The 21,339-nt window shown below is 42.2% G+C and overlaps 1 protein-coding gene across 2 annotated transcripts in view; it reads left to right on the forward strand.

The window, feature by feature from the left end:
- ERC2 (ELKS/RAB6-interacting/CAST family member 2) overlaps positions 1-21,339 on the forward strand; it is a 922,431-nt gene that overhangs the window by 453,172 nt on the left and 447,920 nt on the right. For both annotated transcript variants that reach the window (XR_004960151.1, XM_036266685.1), the window contains exons 11-12: positions 262-455; positions 5,926-5,937. Coding sequence is in view for 1 of the 2 variants with exons in the window: in XM_036266685.1 (XP_036122578.1) it covers positions 262-455; positions 5,926-5,937 (206 nt within the window). In the remaining variant the exon portion in view is untranslated. The remainder of the gene's footprint in view (positions 1-261; positions 456-5,925; positions 5,938-21,339) is intronic.

Below are 21,339 nucleotides of genomic sequence, written 5' to 3' on the forward strand. Positions count from 1 at the left end.
AAAGTAGCACCATTTAATGGAACAAAATATCAACAATAAAAGAAACTCTCAGAGAAAGTAAAGTATAATTTAAAATCAGCATTGTCCTAAGGTGGCTGAAATGTGCAATTTCTCCATTTTGCCTTTTAACTGACAGTATACCCATAATTCTTGGTGATTATTATTTTTCTCTAAAGTTAATTTCTGGGCCATTGGTGACTGCACAATCTCTTATTCTAAATTGTTGTCTTAACGACACTCTTTAAAAATATAATGTTGAAGGCTCATAATATTGAAGATGACTCCAGGATGAACCCCGAGTTTGCAGACCGAATAAAACAGCTTGATAAAGAGGCATCTTACTATCGCGACGAGTGTGGCAAGGCCCAAGCAGAAGTCGACCGTCTGCTGGAGATCCTCAAGGAGGTGGAGAACGAAAAGAATGACAAGGACAAGAAGATTGCGGAACTTGAGAGGTAAATTTTGCAGTCATGCTGTGAATTGTCAACAGTGAGTGACCACCAATTGCTTAGTTACCCATCTCTGGTCACAGTGGATTCAGAATGCACGCTCGCATTTCAAGTTGGAACCAGTGAGGTATGAGGAATGTGGCCTGTTAGGGATGATGCTGTGTTTCTATGGGATACTCAGAAGGCAGCTGGCTTCTCTGTTGATGGCTGATGTCATTCTGAAGTGTTTAAGAAAATAATGGTCTGGCATTGGTGCCAGCAAAGTATGTAAGAAATTAAGGCTTTGACCACCTGAAGCCTCAGTTTTTTTTCCCATCAAAGACACACATTTGTGGTTTAGGTTTGTCTCAAGCAAAGAATATGGAAGATTATACAGTAGTTGGGAATCTGTTCAAGACTGGGGAAAGGAAGAGGGGTTCCCATCCTTCCAGTGTTCTCTGGCACACCACTATACATTCATCTTGGGATTTACCTTTTAAGAGGACTTTATGGCATTTGATAAATAAATACATTGGGATAGGGTCTAAGGCAGGCCTACCTGATAACAAATTCTCTCGAAAAACAAAGAAGGTTATATCAGGGTGCTAGAGTATTTAGATTTTGAGATAAATCATATCCGTCTTGTATTTATGTATAGTAAGGGCTCTAAAAATAAGCTTTCTATCAGTGCTTCTTCCTGCATGTCATAGAAGGAAAGAATTTATGAATAATTTTACGGAACTCTATAACCTTTCAGGATTCCTTATTGGTTCAGTAATAAGGAAGAATTTGTCTTTCTTAGATTCAGTACATATGGAAGAGATCAGCAAATTTTGAATAAATCAGTGCATGTTTGCCAGCCCTGATCAAAACACTTGTGAGGGCCTAGAGGACTTCAGGACATATGCAGACTAGCTCTCTATGGTGTTGTGGGAAGATCATGGGTTTTAGCACGAGAAAGACCTGGGTTCAGATTTTGCCTCTGCTTCATGTCAGATGTGTGACCTTGAATCTTGTTAGAAGTGAATCTCTAACAACCCATGATTGTACTTTGCAGGTACCAACACCAATGTAAGGTGGGATGGTTATATCATTATGAAAAGTTGAATGTTAAAATAAGTAAATTCTCAATGTTCTGTGGTTCTGTATTAAATGGATAGATTAGTTCTCCATAAAATTTTGACATTTTTAAATACAGTATTTAATATAGTCAAACTCTCAATCAATGAATACCTATTTAAAAATCTTAGCATTAGTTGGATAATAATTTAATTTGTATTGAGACAAATTTTAGCGATTAAACCAACAATTTACTTTCCTGAGTTAAGTGTACAAATTTAAAGACTTCAAGGAGTTTCATTTTAATTTTAAAATGTGGGACCGTTCTGCCAGTCTACCGGTTCTTAAAAACACTGCTAGTTTTAAATATATCTATATGACTATTTTGGAACTATATTTTAGGATTAAAATGTTTCTTCAAAAGCTATTATGAGATCACAGAGAAGTTATGATCATGTCTCTTCTCTTGGTGGAAAAAATGAGATCCTGAGAGTTTGAACAGCCTTCTGGATTGACCCTGTGTTCAGAGACAGACAAAACTGTATTATAGGTTTCCTAACTCCCGGTCCACTGTTCTGAGAAGCAGTGAACCATTGAGAAGATGCCTTAGATAGTGATACTGATGACATTCATAATAGTAATTCGAATTATAATGGTAAGTTATGGATAGTTTATGCTAACAGTGTATCAGATGCTCATCTAAACACTGGCCCTGCCGTACTATATACCATTTAATCTTACCCACAACACATCCCTATCTTCTAGATGAGAAAACAATGACTTTATACAAATTAAGTATCTTCTTCAAGATGGCAGAGCTGATAAGAGTCAAAGTCTGGATTTGCACCCAGGTCTGACTCAAGAGTGACTGTGTGTAGCACCGAAGAGTCACTCCGCCAGCTGAATGGCATTGCAGCAGGGACACGGGACAGCTGCCCCATCTCTGTTAGCTTTCATGAGAGAAAGTGATGTGCCCACATTTAGAAACCACTTTACTGAACCAAACCAGCTCTCCAGAACTGTAACTGAAAATCAGGATCAGCTACTATAAATATTTGCATAAAATAGCATAAATTGTGTAGTGGGACAAACAGGTCTTAGCTGGACGCTCTTGCCATTAAATCATCAAGAATATTCACATTTTTATTTCCTCAATATGGAAGGCATTAAAACAACAGTGATTTTACAGGCATTTATCTTTATGTACTTTCTGCACATTTTCTTTATCTCTGCCTGTGCCTCCCCTTGAAGCTGATGCCTCCCAGGCACTGTAATTCATAAAACGTGTGCTGGGACTTGACTCTGTCCCAGCCTCTGACGGCCTGTGTCTTGGGTCCAGCAGCAGAACACAGTCTGGGAAATGTCTGAGCCCCAGGCCCCTAAGGAGTTGGGGATGGAGATCAAGAGGGGAAATTTCTTGGGAAAAGGAGAGCGCAGCCTTGGCCTGCCTTTCTGAAGCCTTATCTGCGGGGCTACGTGTACATGCCGACAAAGCATCTTCCTCGAGTCGTCAGGCAGCCCTTTTAGATTGCACAGTATCTCCGTTTGCTGGCTCAAACTGCAAAGTCCATACCTCATAATGTTGGGAACTAAAGACTTCTTAGCAATGTGACATATATCTCCATTTTGGAGTCATGGAGGAGTGTTTGCAATTAAGTTTGTGATTTTGAAAACCAAAAAATTGAGCTTGAAATAAATTTGTGGTCTCTGGTCTGTAATGTGACCTACCAGACTGAAAAGACCTCTTTTTAAAAGCAGCTAGTATTCTAAAATATTCCAGAACTTCAGTCATGTGCAACAAGAGGTATGGGGTTAGGAATAACTCAAACGACTCTGACACTGGCCTGTTTCTCTCTCCGAGGGCAACTCGTGTTTGCTTTCTATTCCGTTAATCTTCCCATTTTTTATTTTGTCTATAATGTATACATTCCAACTAGCATATGCCTGGCACTTACATGGGTGCATTTACCTCTTAAATTCCACATGAATGATGTTTTTCATCAGCCATTAAAGATTTTGCTTTTCAAAGTGCATGTTGCTCCAGTGTGGTCCCCATGTGCACGTCTGCAAACCCAGGCACTTGATCCTGATGGTGCAGCAGGGAGCTCCTGCCTGGGACTGCGGGTGGCTCTGGGGAAGTTTGGCACAAGCCGAGTGGGGAGCCTTGAGCAAGTCCCGGAGAATTGGTCCAAATCAAGCCAATGTCTTGATTCAGTCACCGATACTAGATATCACACAGGCTACACAATCTAGTAGCTAATTAAACATCAGAGAGTGAAATATGTGGTCTTTCTGTATCAGTGCCCATCAGTGTCTTCGAGTTTTATTTGGAGTTTCAGAATTAATCCTTTGGTGCCTTAAGGGAAAGAGAGAGGTGAACACAGGCTGTCAAACAAGGACGCTGCCAGGTGATTCCTGGCATCCGACTCATAGGAAGGAATCAGGCAGCTGACATTTCATGTAATTATCTTACACGTGTCAGGGTTTGTCGGTATGTGTCTGAAGGACAGGGAATGACCAAGCCCTCAGTGACACCCCTCGCCACTGTGGAGAGGAGGGTGGCTCCCTCGGGGTTCTGCTTCTGAGATACAACATCAGAACAGAAAACGAGGCAGCTCTTCATTGTGTGAATTGGGACTAAGGCCACCAGACGTTTGGACGTCGAGGAATCACTTCAGATGCTTGCAACTACCTTACCTAAGGTTGAGAAGCAGCCGATTCTTTTCTTCTGAATGTGTTGAATAATGTGCTGGCGTGATTTCTTTGATGCCTTTCAGAACTCTTTTCACAGAATGTAAACTCAAACTTTATTTTTAAAAAATCTGTGATCATACGTTCTAGAAGTCTCATGGTACAGCAGAGACTTGATACTAGTGTTACTTGTTTTTAGATAAACTTGTCTTGCTAAGTAATTTCCACTCATGCTTGTTCATATAGTTGATGGAATTTATTTAAAATAAGTGGCAGGTGGTTTTACACCATCCCTAGCACACTTTGGGGGAAGGTCATGGATATTGTGGGTCCTTTGAGAATTTGATCGAAACTAGGAACGCTTAGAAAAGGCAACTAAATCTTACATGTTTGCTTGCCATTTCAGTGTAGCATTTCCTAAAGCTTGGCCATGAATCTCAGCTTGAAACACCTCTCGTCCAGGAGGATCTGAAACAGCAGCTGGGGCCAGCATCCCCAGCGTCCCTGCAGTGACCATGGCCTGACCCAACTCTTACTTTTGATCAGTTGTGTGTTCATGATTACAAAACACTTTGCAGGGATTTCAGTTACAAGGACTCACTGGATCAATGCTTTCGCCATGTGTTTAATCTTGAATTTGCTCTTTGATTTTTATCATGATAGTCAACGCTGTTTTGATTTGAAATATTCTTGTTGAAGCTTTCTCGTGAGGATTTGTTTTGTTTTTCCTTCCTGTGTAAAATGCTTAAAACTACTTCTTAGCAGTATGGAATGGTGGGGTCCCACTGAGGAGATAGCTGGTGAAGTATTTGTGTATTCATGTTGGTTTTTGCAGATGGTATGGTGTTTTACAGGTTAACATCATGAACATCCACTGTGTGCTCCTGAGGTAGCCTGAAGGAGATCATGGTGTTTTTTTCTTTTAATTTTTGCTTGGCATTAGAGACTTTATTCTTTTGACTGATCAGAAGGACATGTTAAATATTTATTGTACAAATAAGTTATCAAGCATCTGGTTCTACATTTTCAGTGATACAGTACGATTCTCATTTTCACAACTGAAAAAAATTACTTTCAGCTTTGGAAGTGACTCTGTCCTTTCTCGGGAGGCTGATGGGGAGATGGCCCCTCCCTATAGCCCTTCTCATGGTGTCTTTGATCATTTTGAGGTACAGTGCTCTGCGAGCACCTCAAATGGAACTCTTTGAACAGAAAGCCAAGTCGCTCAGCTTCTCTTGGTTCTCAGGAAGGAAGGAAAAATATCTCATGGGATAGAACCATCCAACTTACTGGTTCAAATACAATCTATCTGATATCAATGCTTACCGCCAGCTCTAATACCCTGGTAATTTCCACTTTATATTATTAAATAATAAAATTTTATAAGCACACCGATAGGAACTTTATAAACACTCCTCCAGAAAAGGGCGAGTTCGGCCACCGGGTTGCCAGAGCACACGTTGGCTCACATAAGTGCTTGTTGTTACTATGTGTGTGAGAGCAGGTGCTGGGGGCTTAGGTACGATATTTAATATAACAGCGTACAGTGTGTGCCCAGGACTTTTTTGGGGTGATATCTGATAAAAGTTGCTTTATTGTCCTTCATTTGGTTATAAAGCCTACTAATATGACATCTGTTGGCTGTATGTTTAAAACTAATGCGTTTCCTTCCTTTTATTCTTTTTTGCTGTCCCCTTTTCTTTCTGCTTATCCTCCAAACTGCTGCTTTCACCCTTGCTCCAATCAGCTTGACTTTCAGGTTAGTACTTTCAGTTTTTCTTCTAACTGCCTTTCTCTCCGAAGCGCGATTGATTGCTTGCACTTGTTCAACAAGCACATTTCTGAAATGTTTTCCTCTGGCCACCACATTTTTTTTTTTTTTTTTTTAATTTCATCCCATGCCTAGGGAAGGTTTATTTTATGAGAACGCCTGTATAAGTGGGAAAAGGCAAAGAAGAAGATGGAAATAAATCACTGTGGGATTATTTGCTACATTCTGTTCCTGGATTATAAAATCAATAAGAGAAATCATCAGGAAAACTCCCTGGTGCAGAATGGACTGCATGGTGATAAAACATGGAGCAGTGGAAAAACCGAAACGCAGGATGCTAAATTTAACCCCGGAGAACAAAAGATTTGCCCGTGACACAGCAACTTAAAAGCTAAATTTAATAGTGCAAACCGTTCAGACTTTTCGCTTAATAAATCACTGTGTTTTGAAAGATTTATAATACTTTCTTTAAAAAGTCACTTTTGAAAATTATCAGTGTGTTAGTAACATATTGTACACATATGTTATTTCCTGTCATTGTTTTGGTTTTTAACTTTTTAACTTTATTTTTATTAGCCACAACACATACTTTAATTACCTAGGGCATAGCATATGGACCCAAATGTAAAACTAGATTCAGTGTGGACGGTGTGCACCCCAACATTAAGAAGCGAAATGGACATTTTCTTTGAAAACACCTCCCAGGTTTGATTCCTCTAAGATAGAGGGCCCATGTCAGTAACTGGTTCTCCTCAAAGCGAAGCGAAACATCTCTGTTTGATAGTATGTAGGAATATCTAGTGATTTCTTTATCATTGAATCAATGAGTTTACTAAAAGATGCTCATTGTATGATTTGGGCTACCTAGACTTAAAAAAAAAAAGACTCACATTAAATTGGTAGCCAATGTAGTTGCTCTTTTGAGAGGCAAACTATATTATTTTCTTCTCTTTATTCAGGGTCTGTACCCCTTTATCCTGTCCACTGCTCATCACCAAAGCACCAGACCAATGCATTTACACCCACAGCAAACAATTTCAAAACGAGGCCTCCTGCCCACACACCAATTTTGTCCCACCACCCGCTCCCAACCCCTATGCTCATAGTCCTTGAAAATGAAACCCCTTGTCTGCTCTTCCCACACACCACAGGGGGTGGGCCACAGAAACTACCTTGACCTTCATCACACTGAAGGAAGCCGGTTTGCCATAGTCCCCTAAATAGAGATCTAAACAGACACTAAAAGCCCTGTAGAACTTCTCTCACCCAAAACCTAATGACTGTTGACTCACTTTCTAGGGCCTCTCTTTGCAGAAACAGACATCATAATGCAGAGGGGGGAGAAGGGCCGTGGCCACATGGCATCCAAACTTTTCCTCCAAGTTTTGGATCCACTCATTGAACGAAGCTTTAAGCTTTTCTCCTTGCCTGTCTTTTTCGTTTTCTCTCTCCTTTGCCTTCCCTTTGCTACCCCTAAGCTGCACCTGTTGATATTGAAGCCCTTGAGACCAGGGACCCCTTTTGCTCCAACATATCAGGCTTCCTGCCTGAGCCTTCAGAGGTTGTCCACAGGCATTCTGCCGTGGGGTGGTGGTTGTTTTCCCTCCAGCAACTGTACTGTGCAGTATTTAGGTATTTCCTATTTCATGGTGAATGAACGCTGGCTCTCAGAAGACAGGATGCAGGGTGAGGGCTGGGGGAGGTTGTAGGTTATAGGGGATGCTCTGGGAGGCCAAGTGGGCTGAGTAGGTTTGGTTAAATGTTCAGGCCAAGCCTCACTGGGTGACTGACTGTATGTAGTGGTCCAATCAAGATTCAGATCATTTCAATATCATTTCACCCCCTGCCCCAGATGACCGTGATAGAGAAAATGTACCATTCTTGTAAACAGTCTCGAGTTTTATTTTTAGTGTAGGGGGAATTGGCGGCCCTGCTCTCCCGGAAACAGAGAAGTCTGTGGAGTCTTGGAAGCTTTCTTGAGCTTTGACAAGTTTCCAGAGTTCACTCTGCTTTCTTTCCAACCACTTCCAGGTTTACCAGTTAAAATAAAATGAAGTGTAACGATGGATGAATACGGGACCTCTGGCCCGTGTGCTTTCTTTACATGGTTTGCAACTAAGATCCGTATATTGGTGTGTGCATATATACGCAGATGTTTTTGCCCATATATGTAGATGTGTATATGCGTTTATCGTGTATTTAAAAAACAATGTCTGATTTTTCTTACCGTAGAAGTCTGTAGTCTGCCCAGCACCTCCCCATCGCCCAAGCTGAAGTTTGCAAACATCATTAGCTCTCGGGTTTTCTATGGGCAGTGGACTCCATGGGAAATTCTCCCCTCCAACTACTATTTTTAAATGGCCTCATTTTCTTTTCAAATTTGATGTAGACTCTCATGTTTAAATTTGGGTGGACAGATATTAAGTCTTGGGTTTGGTAAAATGAAAATGTCACATTCTGAACCTGTTCAGATTCTCACTGCGGAAAGCTCCACTCCAGTCCGGGATCCCTGCACGCAGACGGGCGGGAAGCCGGAGAGGGAGAACCGGACCCCTGCGCTGCTCTCGGGGGGAGCGTGCATGTGAAATGTGCTCATTTCTAGGAACTTTTTGTGAGATTAGTGTGCAGCTTATGACAAATGAAGTTATCTAGATAAATATGTGCAGCACTTGACCAAAAAAAGAAAAAGTATCCTTTGGGAATCGGTTCAAAATCCTGTCAGAGAATCAACCAAGTAAAACCAGAAGGCTGGGCCTCTCCGGGCTCGCTCATCCTTCGTTTTGCTTCGGATCCTGGGTCAGCTGCTCCCTTGTTTGTGCCTCAGTCTCCCCTCTTGGAGAGGAAGGAGCTGTCTCTGGGGCCGGTCTCCCGGGATCCGCTCTGCACGTGTCCGACAGGGGGATAGGTTGGTGAAGGGCCTGGCGCATCTCCCCAGTGGGCAGGCCTGGCTGACGGCTGGCACCTGGCAGCAAGCATGAGCTCATTGTTACAGAGTCACTTCAAACACTTCTACCAAAATAAACTCTTTGTGATGCTTCCCCAAAGCTGAGCTCTGCGCTCTCAATCCCTTATTCTTCTAGCAAAAGATGAAGTCACTCCTCCCGGACCTCAGAGGCTGCTGCCCAAAGATGTAATGAAAACCATCTTGCCCAGAACGTCCCCTTGCTGTCCTGCAATTTGCTCTTTGTACAGTCTGTTCTTGGCCCTATTTTCTTCACAAATACGGAGTGAGTACCCACTGTGTGCGAGGCTGAGCACTACATGCTGGCTTGGCATTTCCAAAAACCAGCTAATGAAGAAATCATCAGACTGTCTAAGAAATGCTGCACAGTATGTTCTTCTTGTGTGTTCACAATGCACACGGATGCTACTGCTTCGAGAACAGCAGAAGTAGCCGTAGCAGTAATTACAACGAGCGTTAGCTAAGGGCCAGCCCTGAATCAATTGCTTTTTACGTAGCAGTTACTTCTAAAGGCAATATATGAGGTTGGGATGTCATTTCTCCCACATTAGAGAAGAGGAAACTGGAGTTCATGCAAGTTAAACATTTTGCTCAGGTTAGTACAGCGTGGACGTACTTTGCCCCCACAGATTGAACCTTTTGCTGCTTCAGCTCCAGTTGCAGAGTCAAGTGTCTACAAAGCCTGTGCTGTTGTGTTCGGTCTGCATTTCCCCAGTGTGGTGTTCACAGAATAGACTCCACGAATCACTTGGAGGAGGTGCCTGGGATTCATGGCTGTCCCCTGCCCGCTCCCAGGCTGAGCTGGTCTCTTGCACACAGATCCCGTCCCTCCAGGGCCGGCTCTGCTGTCCCGTCCAATACCACGCCTCCTCTGATGCCCGGGAGGAGCAATCTCTCCCTTCCTCGGTATCCTCAGCTCTCTCACCTTTCTCGGCATGCCATCCTCTCCCTCCGATGGCGGCAGCCGGGGTAGCATGTCTCCTCGCAGGCTGCAGCCTCCTGAGTCCCAGGGGCCTCTAGATGCAGTGTCGTGCCGCACCCTGGAGGTGCCAGTCATACTCCTGCATGCTGTTGAACACATGCCTATTGAAGAAAGGCACCTGCCTTAGCTCCTGCCACCCCTGCCACCCTTTATTTGGTCCCCGCTGAGATTTGTTGGTGGGCTCTTTCTGGAGGCTGAGTTCACCCCATTGGCTGGCTTATCTAGCTCCAGGTGGGAAGCCTTAAGAAAAGATCTGATTGGTTTCCTGGTAAGTGGGATGCTTAAAAATTCAAGAAAAATAAAACACAAATAAAAGGAGAAATGAAAAGATCTCCTTCTGAGGTTACCTCATTTTCTCCCTCTCTTTCTTCCCTCCTTTCTTCCTCTCCCCTTCCTCCTTCCCTTCTTACGTCTCTCCCTCCCTCCTTTGCTCCCTCCCTCCTTCCTTTCTTCTCTCTCTCCCTCCCCCCCTTCCCTCCTTCCTCACTATGCACTGAAGTCCTTCTCCATGCCAGGGTCTGTGCTGGGTGTTGGGGATAGAGTAGTAAAAAGACATGGCCTCTCCCCTCACTGAATTCAAAGACCAACACTTCCTATAAGGAAGGATTTGGCCACTAAGAAAAATAGTTTTTCCCATTTATACTAATAACTGGAAAAACTAGGTTTCAGGTGTTTTTGAAAACTCCTTTTCCTGTTGGGGTTGAGGGGTTATCCACAGGTCAGACAATCATTTCCCTCTTTAAAGCTGCCTTATACTAATGCTGACATTTCTGGTGAAGTGTCAGAAAATTTTATGCCCAAGCAGAACTGGTAGAAAGCCAGAAATCAGTTGATTTTGCTTTGGGTGCAAATATTTTATTGGGGATGGAAAAAAGTTGTTTTCCCTGATTTACAGCTCCTGCAAACATAAAGTGGGTTCTATATTTAGAACTGGTTTTGAACCTTTGAGGTATAGCCAGGGGTTGGTTCTTGCACCTTCCCGACCTGGCCTTGGTGGGACTTGCCATGGCTAACATTTTGCTGAGGCAGCTCCAGTTGGTGGAACTAGGGCTTTATGCTCTGCAGTATTTTTACTTTGTAGTCTTTGCATGAGTTGCGGCTCTATCTATACCCTCTAGGATGGTGAGGCCGATGGAAGGAACACAGTTTGCAGTGTAGCTGAAATGTTTTGTGGTGCATATGTGTCTGAGGTTCCTTAGAGATGAGCAAAACCATTGCCAACGTGCAGATCTGTTAAAACAATGACAACCGTAGGGACAGCAGCAGCACAGATCAAAAGACAGTTGCAGGTTGGTCCAATAAGTCCTGGCTCCAGAATAAGAGATACCATTTTGGTAGAATTAACGATTCATTTGCAGTTTTTCAAAAAGGTCCCCCCACCGTGTTCCTCCCCTACTCCTGCTTTTGGTTGGTACTACCATATGGATGAATATCAGCAAATAGTAAATCTCTCAAGATATGTTAGCCTTTTCTGTAAATGTTGAGAAGGGGAAGGAATTTTTTAAAAAATAGTTTCTTAGTATTATTATAAATCACTTTCTAGAAAAATAATATCTTATTTCCTTTATATGACTTTTCTTATGAAATGTGAATTCTATCACTTCATTATCCACAATACCAGCTCAAGTTGGAGGGAAACCTATCCAACTAGTGACCGGGACTTTCTTCCGTGTTGGGGAAAGGTGTGTGGAATTTTCACACTGCGTAATGTTGCATTTTTGTGAAGCCTACATTTTGGGGACCTATTTAAAAATGAGTGGGTACTGTGTGTGTTTCTCTAAAGAAAATACTATGTTAGTATATCTAATAAAGGCTTTGGAGATGTTCTTTGTAAGGAATTCTGATTAATTTAATATTTGCCACTCTTTTATAATTTACTTTAATTCAATGAATACTGTATGAGTAAAAAATAGAATAGAGTGCAAAGGCAGAAAAGGACTGATTTTGCTTTGGGTGCAACTCTTTTATTGGGGAGTGCAAAAACGTTTTCCCTAATTTACAGCTTCTGTAAAAAATAAAGTGTGGTGTGCAGACTTATTTTTGTAGAAAACATTCCTTCTAGAACTATAGAGTCAGGAGGTTGAGGAATTAAAAGAAATTCCTCCTTGAAGAACCTCTGTTGCTCGTTTGTGAGTCCCAGGGCATGAGACTCATCTTTCACTGTAGCTCTCCCAGTGACCTCCTCTTTCGGTTTGTGTTCTGACTGGTCACATTAACATAAGCATCACTCTCATTGGTGCATCCAGCACTGAGTGTACAATAGCTTATGCTTTACCATAACTTTTTCAATGAAAGTTGAAAAGCTTGTGATTTTTAGGGTATTGAATAAATACACTGTTTCTCGCGAGACCCCACACATAATTGTGAAGACACAGCGCTGAACATATGCCACTCTTAAGGTATTTTACGGTGCGGCGAGGGCAGAACTTTATACAGGGAGTTGCTTTGCAAAATTTTACTTCAATTCCTGGCCAAATAGCTTTAGAAAGTTTTAAGAACATAACCCCATCGCCTTTCTCAGACAAGAACGTGAAGTAACGGAATAGCCCCTCACTGGCCTTCGGTGTCCATCAACCGGAATATTCCCATGGCTGGACAGATCTTGATGTGATGTGTGAGTTGAAGTGTAAGAGAGTGGTTTTAAATTTAACTTCAGGGCCCTCTGTTATTTAATCATATGTCAGTTTGATGGTTCCAAGGACAGCAGGATATGTTGCTCACAGATAATTTCCGTGGAGAGAATGAGTTGGTTATAATAATGAATGGCCGGGAATCTCCTGATAACCCGCGATGAGTGGGCCTTGGTGAGAAACACTCACTGGGCAATTGGCACATCGGTGTCCTATCGCTCTGGGGAGTGTGGGTGCTCTTCTGCCACCTCAGCATGCAAAGCAGGGCTCTTTAGGGATTCCTGAGCAGATAAAGCCGCACTGCTCTTGGATTCTGCACCTGTCATCCATCCGAGGCCTGCTAGTCCTTTATAGTAGTATTTCACTTGTAATCCAGTTATTTGGACAGCTGTCTATTGTCAGAACATGGCGCATAGAAAATTAAATAAAGTCCATCCTAACAACAGTATTATCATAGCTGCGGCATGTTGGACACACACCCACACGCCTAGAAGCCTATCCCTGCACTTGTAAAATGGAGACAATTGTGTTATAGCTCTTTCCTCCTGAGCTTGTGACCAGGATGCACATTGAATGTGGAGCACAGTCTGGCACATAGTAGATGTTCATTAAGTGGTGATGGTTATGGTTGTCATAGTGATGGTTTCGGTGAAGGTTTTCATGCCAAGAGTAAGAGGTGAGTAGGGAGTTCATGCAAAAGGGAGGTAGGAGATGATCCCGCCAAGGCAGCCTCATTTGCTTTTCTAGTTGTAGAAACTCAGTTGCTAGAATAAAGACTTTAGACCTTTTTCCCCTCAAAGTTTTAGGGGAAAACCATGGAGAGAATTTGGGGGAAAGGTTGAAAACATCATTATCATCCTGAATGCTTCTTTTCTGAGGAATATGAATAAGTAAACCTAGAAAATTCATTGTATGCATATTGAAAAATAGTGTGTGTATAAATATAAATATATATATAATCTATTTAATATATGATTGTCTTATATAAAGGTGTATTTTATATTTTGGGGGGAACTAAACAGCCAGGATTCAGCCATAGACCTTTGTATCTATGCATTAAGGATCTGATACTGAGCTCAGAGGACAGTCCAAGTACCCAAGTGTGTTCTTTCATCTATTTATTTCCTTTATTCATTATTTACTTTTGTCAAATAGTAATTGCATGTCTGCCCTGTAATAGGCACTGTGATGTGACTATAACTATCCTCAGAAGCAGCTTCTAGAGAGATGGGATCAAAACAATTGGGTTTATAGTATATTTGTGCAAGTGGGATAATGTAATGCACACTGTTCTGCACCTTGATTTCCTTTTCTTCTTTATTTACTAAAAAAAGTTTTTCTTTTATTGATTTTCTTTTTTTAGAGAGAGATGAAGTGAGAGGGAGAGAGAGGGAGAAACATCGATGAGAGAGAACGTCAGTTGGCCACCTCCTGCATGCCCTCCACCGGGGATCGGGCCCACAACCTGGGCATGTGTCCTGGCCAGGAATCGAACCAGCGACCTCTTGGTGCATGGGTCAGTGCTCCACACTGGCCAGACTTGATTTCCTTTTTTAAAATGAAAGCTTTCCATTCCTTTTTACTTCTGCCTACTGTTCCACTCACCAGTATTACCCTGAAGGACTTTTGTGTCGTTTCAAGTCGTTTCCTCTCATATAGACTGCTGTAATTAATAACTTTGAATGTGTGTATGATTATATCTGAAGGGTGAATTTCTAGATGTGGAATTGTTAGGACAATACATTCCTGATTTTGCTAGTTGCTTTCTATGGAAACTAAACCATTTAGAGTCAGTCCTATGTAAGAGTTTCTTTTTTCTTATTAACTCTGTCAGTGCAGTGTGGTTTTCAGGATTTTTTATCTTTGTCTATATGGAAGGTGAGCAATGACATTTAAGTATAATATTCATTTGCTTTTATCTTATTACAAGTGAAGACGGGTATCTTTAAGCATGTATATAATTTATCATTTTTTTGTTGGTATTTTTCTTATTTATTTGCAGAAGCTCTTTATATATTAGAAAAATTACCCATTTGTTTTTTATTTTAGTTTGAAATATTCCCTCTGCCAGTTTATCTTTTTTTCTTCTTCTTCTCTTTTGCTAATGGTGGGTTTTGTTACACAGACATTTTTAAAAATTATTTTTATGTAGTCAATCACATTCAGCCTTTTATGTCTTCTGAATTTTGTGTCATAGTTAGAAACCTCTCCTGCACTACAAGTATAAGAACAATTATCCCGGGATTGTGTGTGTGTGTGTATTTTTATGGTTTGATTTTCTACATTTAGTCTTTGAACCATCTGGAATTTATCTGTAAGGTATGAAGTATGGATATAACTTTATTTTTTTCTAGGTCAAGTGAAGTTTAAATGTCACTTCCTTCATTTGCCTCTCACTGGAGCTAGCCCAGCCCAGATTAGGTTTGTCTGTTATAAATTCATGTAATTTCCCACTAGAACATGAAGCACCATCTTAATTCTTGTTCAACATCTGTCTTTCGGTCTAGAGTGGGACTTCCATCTGGGGAGGACCTGTTCTATCCACCCAGTGCCTGTAAAATAGTGGACACAATATTTATAGAATGAATTAACGACATGAGTTCTACAGAACGGAAGTTATGAGGCAGTAGACATTATGAGTAAGTAGAAGCTGTGGAAAAGGCATGCAGAGTGGACTGTGAGCCACTGAGGCTCACCCAGTGGGGAACCAAGTCAGCAGGGTGCACGTGGTGGGAGGTTAGCCAGCTCTTGCTACACAGGACAATAGAACCACCCCTGTGTGTGGAGTCCCTATTCTCCTAGATAGCTTTTCCATCCTGACACCCAGCAGAAATACCATTTTTATTTCTTCTTGAGAAGTCTCATTTCTCTGCTTTACCTGAGTCCAGTGGAACCTGCCTAACTACTGCAGGGTGTAGGAAGAGATGTGGAAAGTATAGCAGTCGTTCAGAACAGAGAGGTTTGTCCAGTCTGTGTTTTAGATGTTTTGGGGTAGCTGGTTGTCCCTGTCTCGTAGGCAGATTGGAATGAAAGCCTGGAAGTGGACAAAGGGCACCACTCATGGCAGAGTGTGATAAACTATATGAATGTCGTGGGCATTCAGAGAAGGGGGTGTTTGGGGAAGAGCCTGTAAATGTGATGTTATTTCCACTGGAGCAGAAAAAATGGAAAATATTTGATCAGATGTAGAACTAGGTGGGGAGCATGAGCAAAGGCAACGGAGGTGGGAGGGTACAAGGCATGCTCAGAAGAGAGGTGGGGTCCGGTAGCTTAGGCTGTGGAGGAGGGGAAGAGGGGGCAATAAGGGTTTGCTGGGACAGGGAAGGTCTGGAGTGCTTAGTGAAAGATTTGGAACTTTCGCAGCCTGGGAAGAGCACAGTTTGGAGTGTTGTCTAGAAGGATTACCTATGTAGCATCACTGTCCTGGAGGGGTTGGCCGTGGCACAGGCTAGAAGGATCAGTGGTGCTGACAGGTGCACTAACGGTGAAGAGAAGGAATCAAGTTTAAGAGGCGCAAGGATAATTAACAAGCATCCAGACAAAACACAAAATCAGCAGCCTATATATGTATCCTTCAGTTTCTTCTAGAAACTGAAAGACCGTCTTTTAACAAGAGCCAGCAAGACACACACACCCACACACCCACCCACACACCCAGCTACTGTAATAGGAAGAAAAGAGAGGTGTGGTGGCAGATCCTTTGCCCAAGCACTCTGTGGTTGTTCCTATTGCTGTTATAAGCAGCAGAAAGAAGACAAGACTTAGTTGAGTGCTGATTTGATGCCAGGCATGATGCTAAGCATTCTTCAAGGTTTATCTCAGATTTTCTTTATAGTAACTCCAAGCAGTTGCTATGATTGGTCCCATTTGTATGATGAGGACAGCAAGGCTCAGAGAAGTTAAGTAAGTTGCCCCCTATCACACAGCCATTAATTTATGGAGCCAGGATTCAGACCGAGCTGTTCTGGCTCCCGAACCCGGAATCAACCACTGCATCCTATTCCACAGCGAGAATTCTGTGCTAGGATAAATTGATTTGGCCCAAGAACTCGTGGTACCGTAGAGACCACTCTTTAATGTGCTTCTTTTGGGGGTGGGAAGCTATTTCTATAATACAAAGGATTCCAAGTGTTGTTGAAAACCTCTCATAATGGAAGTTGAGAAGCTGTTTGTGTTGGCAGTTCCTGCAGCCTCTTCTGAGCTGCTGGTCTGAGTCTTTGCTCTCTCTCGAGTGCGACTGTGGAGCTGCTCCTTGCAGAGAGGGTTTGAGTGGGTCTGTTCGTGGGCCTCTGTGGAGGCAGCAGCAGCTTTGTAGGCTGGAGACAGTCATCAGCTCTGGACGAGCTTCAAGAAACATCGAGAGCAGAGATGGGGGAGACCTCAGCCATCCATCCTCCTGCCTGCCCGAGACTGTTCCCAATGGGGAATTCTGGGGAAGAAGCCAAGAGAAAAGATGTATTTCCAGGGGGGGTTTTCTACTTCTTCCAGGAATCATTCTTGGGACTGCTCTTCATGGCCCCACACAGTGTGATCAGAGAATTCCAGCAGCATAAAAGTTGAAAAGAAAGAAGGTCTTTGTTGTGATATATGATGATTTTCCTTTTGGAAAAAAAAAAAATCAGCCCCAAACAAAACAACTGTCTGATAGAGAGATGGTCTTCTCTGCAGCATAATATCCGCATCTCCTGGATCTTGTCTGAGACGAACGGGAGGTTTGGCAGCACGGAACAAAGGCTGGGAATTCAAACCCGCGCACCAGCGTCCCGTCCAGGCAGTAACACACTGGGGAATCACTTCTTACTCATCGTTATGTTCAAAGGGCAGGTATCATGCCATCAAAATGAAGGGTCTTGCCCTGGCCGGTTTGGCTCAGTGGTTAGAGTGTCGGCCCGTAGACCAGAGAGTCCCAGGTTTGGTTCCGGCTAAGGGCGTGTACCTCGGTTGCAGTTTGTCCCTGGCCTGGGTTGGGGTCGTGTGGATGGCAACCATTCGGTGTGTCTCTCTCACGTCAATGTTTCTCTTCTCCCCCTCCCACTCTATCTGAAGATAAATGCAAACAAAATAAAAAAATAAAAAAGTCCTCGGGTAAGGATAAAAAAAAAATTATAAAAAAAAAAAAATGAAGGGTCTTCCTCCTACATAGCTTTTTTTTTTAAGTGTTTACCCCACTATATTTTTTAATTTATTTTCAGATATAGTGGGAGGGAGGGAGGGAGGAGGGAGGGAGGGAGTGGAGAGAGAGAGAGAGAGAAACATACAATTGGTTGGCTTCTGCAGGACCGGGAACTGAACCTCAACCAAGGTATGTTGCCCTTGATTGGAATTGAACTTGCAACTCTTTGGTCCATGGGCTGATGCCACACTGGCCAGGGCTTAAAAATATTTTAACTTGAAACTTTTAAGTTTTAGTGAGTTCACCTGTATGCCTGATAGAAAGTACTGGTGCTGCCTTCCCAGTTCTCAGAGCTGCCGAGGATGGGGGAGGTTCTTTTCTGTTGGTCAGTTTGTTTGGTTTACCTTCTCATCTCCCATAGATATTTCACTTTTGTCCAGTCCTCTAAAATTAAGATGTTTTGGGTAGAGTGAATAACATAGCTTTCTTCAGCTTTTCCACATTTTAAATGTTATTTGTAGGTTTTTTTAAATTTATCATACCATTAACTAAGTTCTGTAGAGATTAAAAACATACAAGACCTTTTAAAAGACACTATATTTTATCATAATTTTGGAGAATAGTGATTCTAAGTGCCCTTCTTTGAAAGCTTTGCAGCTATTTATTAAGCACATTGCATGGGCCAGGTTCTGTGCAGAACAATGATGTGCAATGTTTTTTCTAATCCTCATGACAACCCTGTAAGAGGATAGTATTACCTTGCAGATGGCAGAGGAGTAAACTGTGGCTTAGTGAGGTTATTGGTAACCTTCTCAAGGTCACTCTGGATTTGAACCCAGGTGATCTCAAGAGCAAGGGACATGTGGCTATAAGCACATGTTCCTGGTGCGTGGTTAGTGCTTCATACGTATTTGTTGGGCGAGTAGATGGATGGATGGATAGGAGGATAGGTCAGCAGCAGAGAAACCAGACCCATCACATGTGCAGAAGTGACTCTGGTGGAGAAGGAACTGTAAAGAAGTAGGGTGATCTTGGTCCCTGGAGAGGGGGCAGTTGAGAATTTAGTTTTGAACATATTGAGCTATCTGTGGGATATTCAGGCAGAGCTGTTCAATGGACACTTGAACATCAAGAAACGTACGGAGCCTGACTCCTCCAGAGAGTGGGATTTCAGGTTGCTGCCTGGCATTCCCTCCTTCAGCTCCCATCTCTCGCAGCCCCCTGTCCACACCCTAGTCCACGTCTGTATGTTCCTAACATGGAAAGATGTCCAAGGCATATTATTAAATGTATAGCATTTCCCATTGTGTTTTTAAGGGGGATATTGTGTCTATTTGTGCATTAAGCATAAAATTCCTGGAAATGCCCAGCCAGTATGGCACAGTTGGTTGAATATTGTCCCATGCACCAAGAGGTCACCAGTTTGCTCCCTGGACAGGGCACATGCCAGGACTGCAGACTTGATCCCCAGTAGGGGGCGTGCAGGAGGCCGCTGTCCAATGTTTCTATCTCTTTTTCCATTTTCTCTTTCTAAAATCAATAAAATCATTTAAAACAACATTCCTGGAAAGATTGACAAAACACCCACAACAGTGGGGGTGGTTATTGGGGTAGGTAGGAGGGGAGTACAACTTTTCTTTTTATAGACGTTTTGTACCATTTATTTATATCACTAGCATGTGCAGTTTTAAAACTTAAGATATAATTTAAATAGCATAAAATTCACCCTTATAATTCAGTGATTGTTGTTATATTCACCAAGTTGTGCAACTATCACCACCATCTAATTCCAGAATTAAATTTTATCACCCCAGAAAGCAACCTCATGCCCGTCAGCAGTCACCCTCATTCCTCTGGGCCTTCCCCTCTTCCCTCAACCCCAAATCCACTTTCTGTCTCTGGATTTGCATGTTTGGGGCATTTCATAAAAACTGCTTCATATCACATGTGGTGGTTGTTTTCACTTAGCATACTGTGTTTGGGTGTATTCAGGTTGTAGCTTCTATCTGTACTTCATTTCTTTCTAGACTGAATAATACTCCATTGTGTGGGTATGCCACATTTTGTTTTTTTATTAGTTGATCAACGTTTGGGCTCTTTGTACTTCTTAGCTATTATAAATAATGCCGATGTGGAAATTAATGTGCAAATTGTTGTTTCAACGTGTTTTCATTTTTCTTGAGTAGATATGTAGGCGGGGGCTGCGGTCTCGTGTGGTGATTCGACGTGTAACTTCTTGAGGAGCTGCCCGCTCGTTGTCCACTGTGACTCTGTCTACAGCTCACCAGCACCACACAAAGCCCAACTCCGTAGCATTCTCGCCAGAACACTTGCTGCTGCCGTCTCTCTTGATCACAGCCATCCTAGTGCTAGGATTTGCATTTCCTTAATGTCTGCTGATGTTGAGTATCTTCATGTGATTATTGGCCATCTATATATTTTCTTTTGAAATCTTTCTATTTAGATCCTTTGCCACTTTTAATTGTTTTTTTGTTTGTTTGTTTTTTATTGTCAAGTTGTAAGAGTTATTTATATATTCTGGATACTAGACATTTATTAGATATATGAATTTTTTATATTCCCTTTTGTGCTAGTAATTTTACACTTTTATTTGCTGTGTTCTGTTTAAAAATGCTATCGAATACACAATAGTTAACATTTTTAAAAATAAGTTGAAAGGGTGATAGCTTGAAACAGTTATGCTCTTAGGGGAAAGTAAGTGTATTTGTACTGTTATATTTATAATTAAATATGTTGCTTACCAGTAAATTGCCAGTTGGAAGCTTTGCACTGCACTGCTTTCTGGAGGGTGCCATGAAATAGGATTAGGAAAAGTTTACCAAATATTAAGAGCTTTTTCAAAATGTAATCTTGATCCCAAACAAGCTCCTACAAACATATATGTGGTCACTTATATCAAATAGGTGCTTTCCCTTTTTTGGCGACGTCTTAGCCACCTTTGAAATGGACTTATCTAGAATATTCACTTAGCTTTTGCCTATTGATATGACTGTACTTCCAAATTTGAGCCAATTCCAACCAAATAATTTGCCCATTGACATGCTCAGGGCATGGCCTCATTTTATAGTGCCATAAAATGAAATTTAAAAAGCCTCTCCAGAGAGCTGTGATTACCATTTTTTCTTTAGTTGTGAACCAAGTTAATAAATATCCTTAGCAGTTCTGTCATCATATGTCATATAAAACTAGATCTACTGATCAAATCTAAGAGCTGATCCCAGGCACCACAGCCTCTATGCAGCTTGAGAGGAAGAAGTGACCCATCTGACCGTCACACTGTTGGGTTCCTAGAAGCAGGATTTAGCACACACCACCAAGAAGGTGGATGCAGGGGCCACCGAAAGGCTTGGCTTGCTGCGGATAGACGGGCTGGTGCTCAGGGAGTTGAACCGCGTGGCCCTGTGTGGTGTTCTATGTGCCCAGTTCTCATTGAGGAGACACTTAGCTGTGACTGGAGAGAGTCACACGAGCCTCACACTATATCTATTATTATTTCTAATTCTTGACCAGTGGCTTTCCAAACATCCAGCCTTCCTGGCTCCCCAGAATGCCTCCTTGGGTTCTCCAGCACGTGGTCTCTCTTTCCAAAGGTCTCCATTAAAGCCTGGGACCTTCTCAAATTCTTGACAGCCAGTAATTCATAAAGGAAAAATGAATTAACTCCCTTTTAGTATAGCTGTAG

This window comes from Molossus molossus, unplaced genomic scaffold (genome assembly GCF_014108415.1).
Source record: "Molossus molossus isolate mMolMol1 unplaced genomic scaffold, mMolMol1.p scaffold_m16_p_18, whole genome shotgun sequence".
Classification (NCBI taxonomy): domain Eukaryota; kingdom Metazoa; phylum Chordata; class Mammalia; order Chiroptera; family Molossidae; genus Molossus; species Molossus molossus.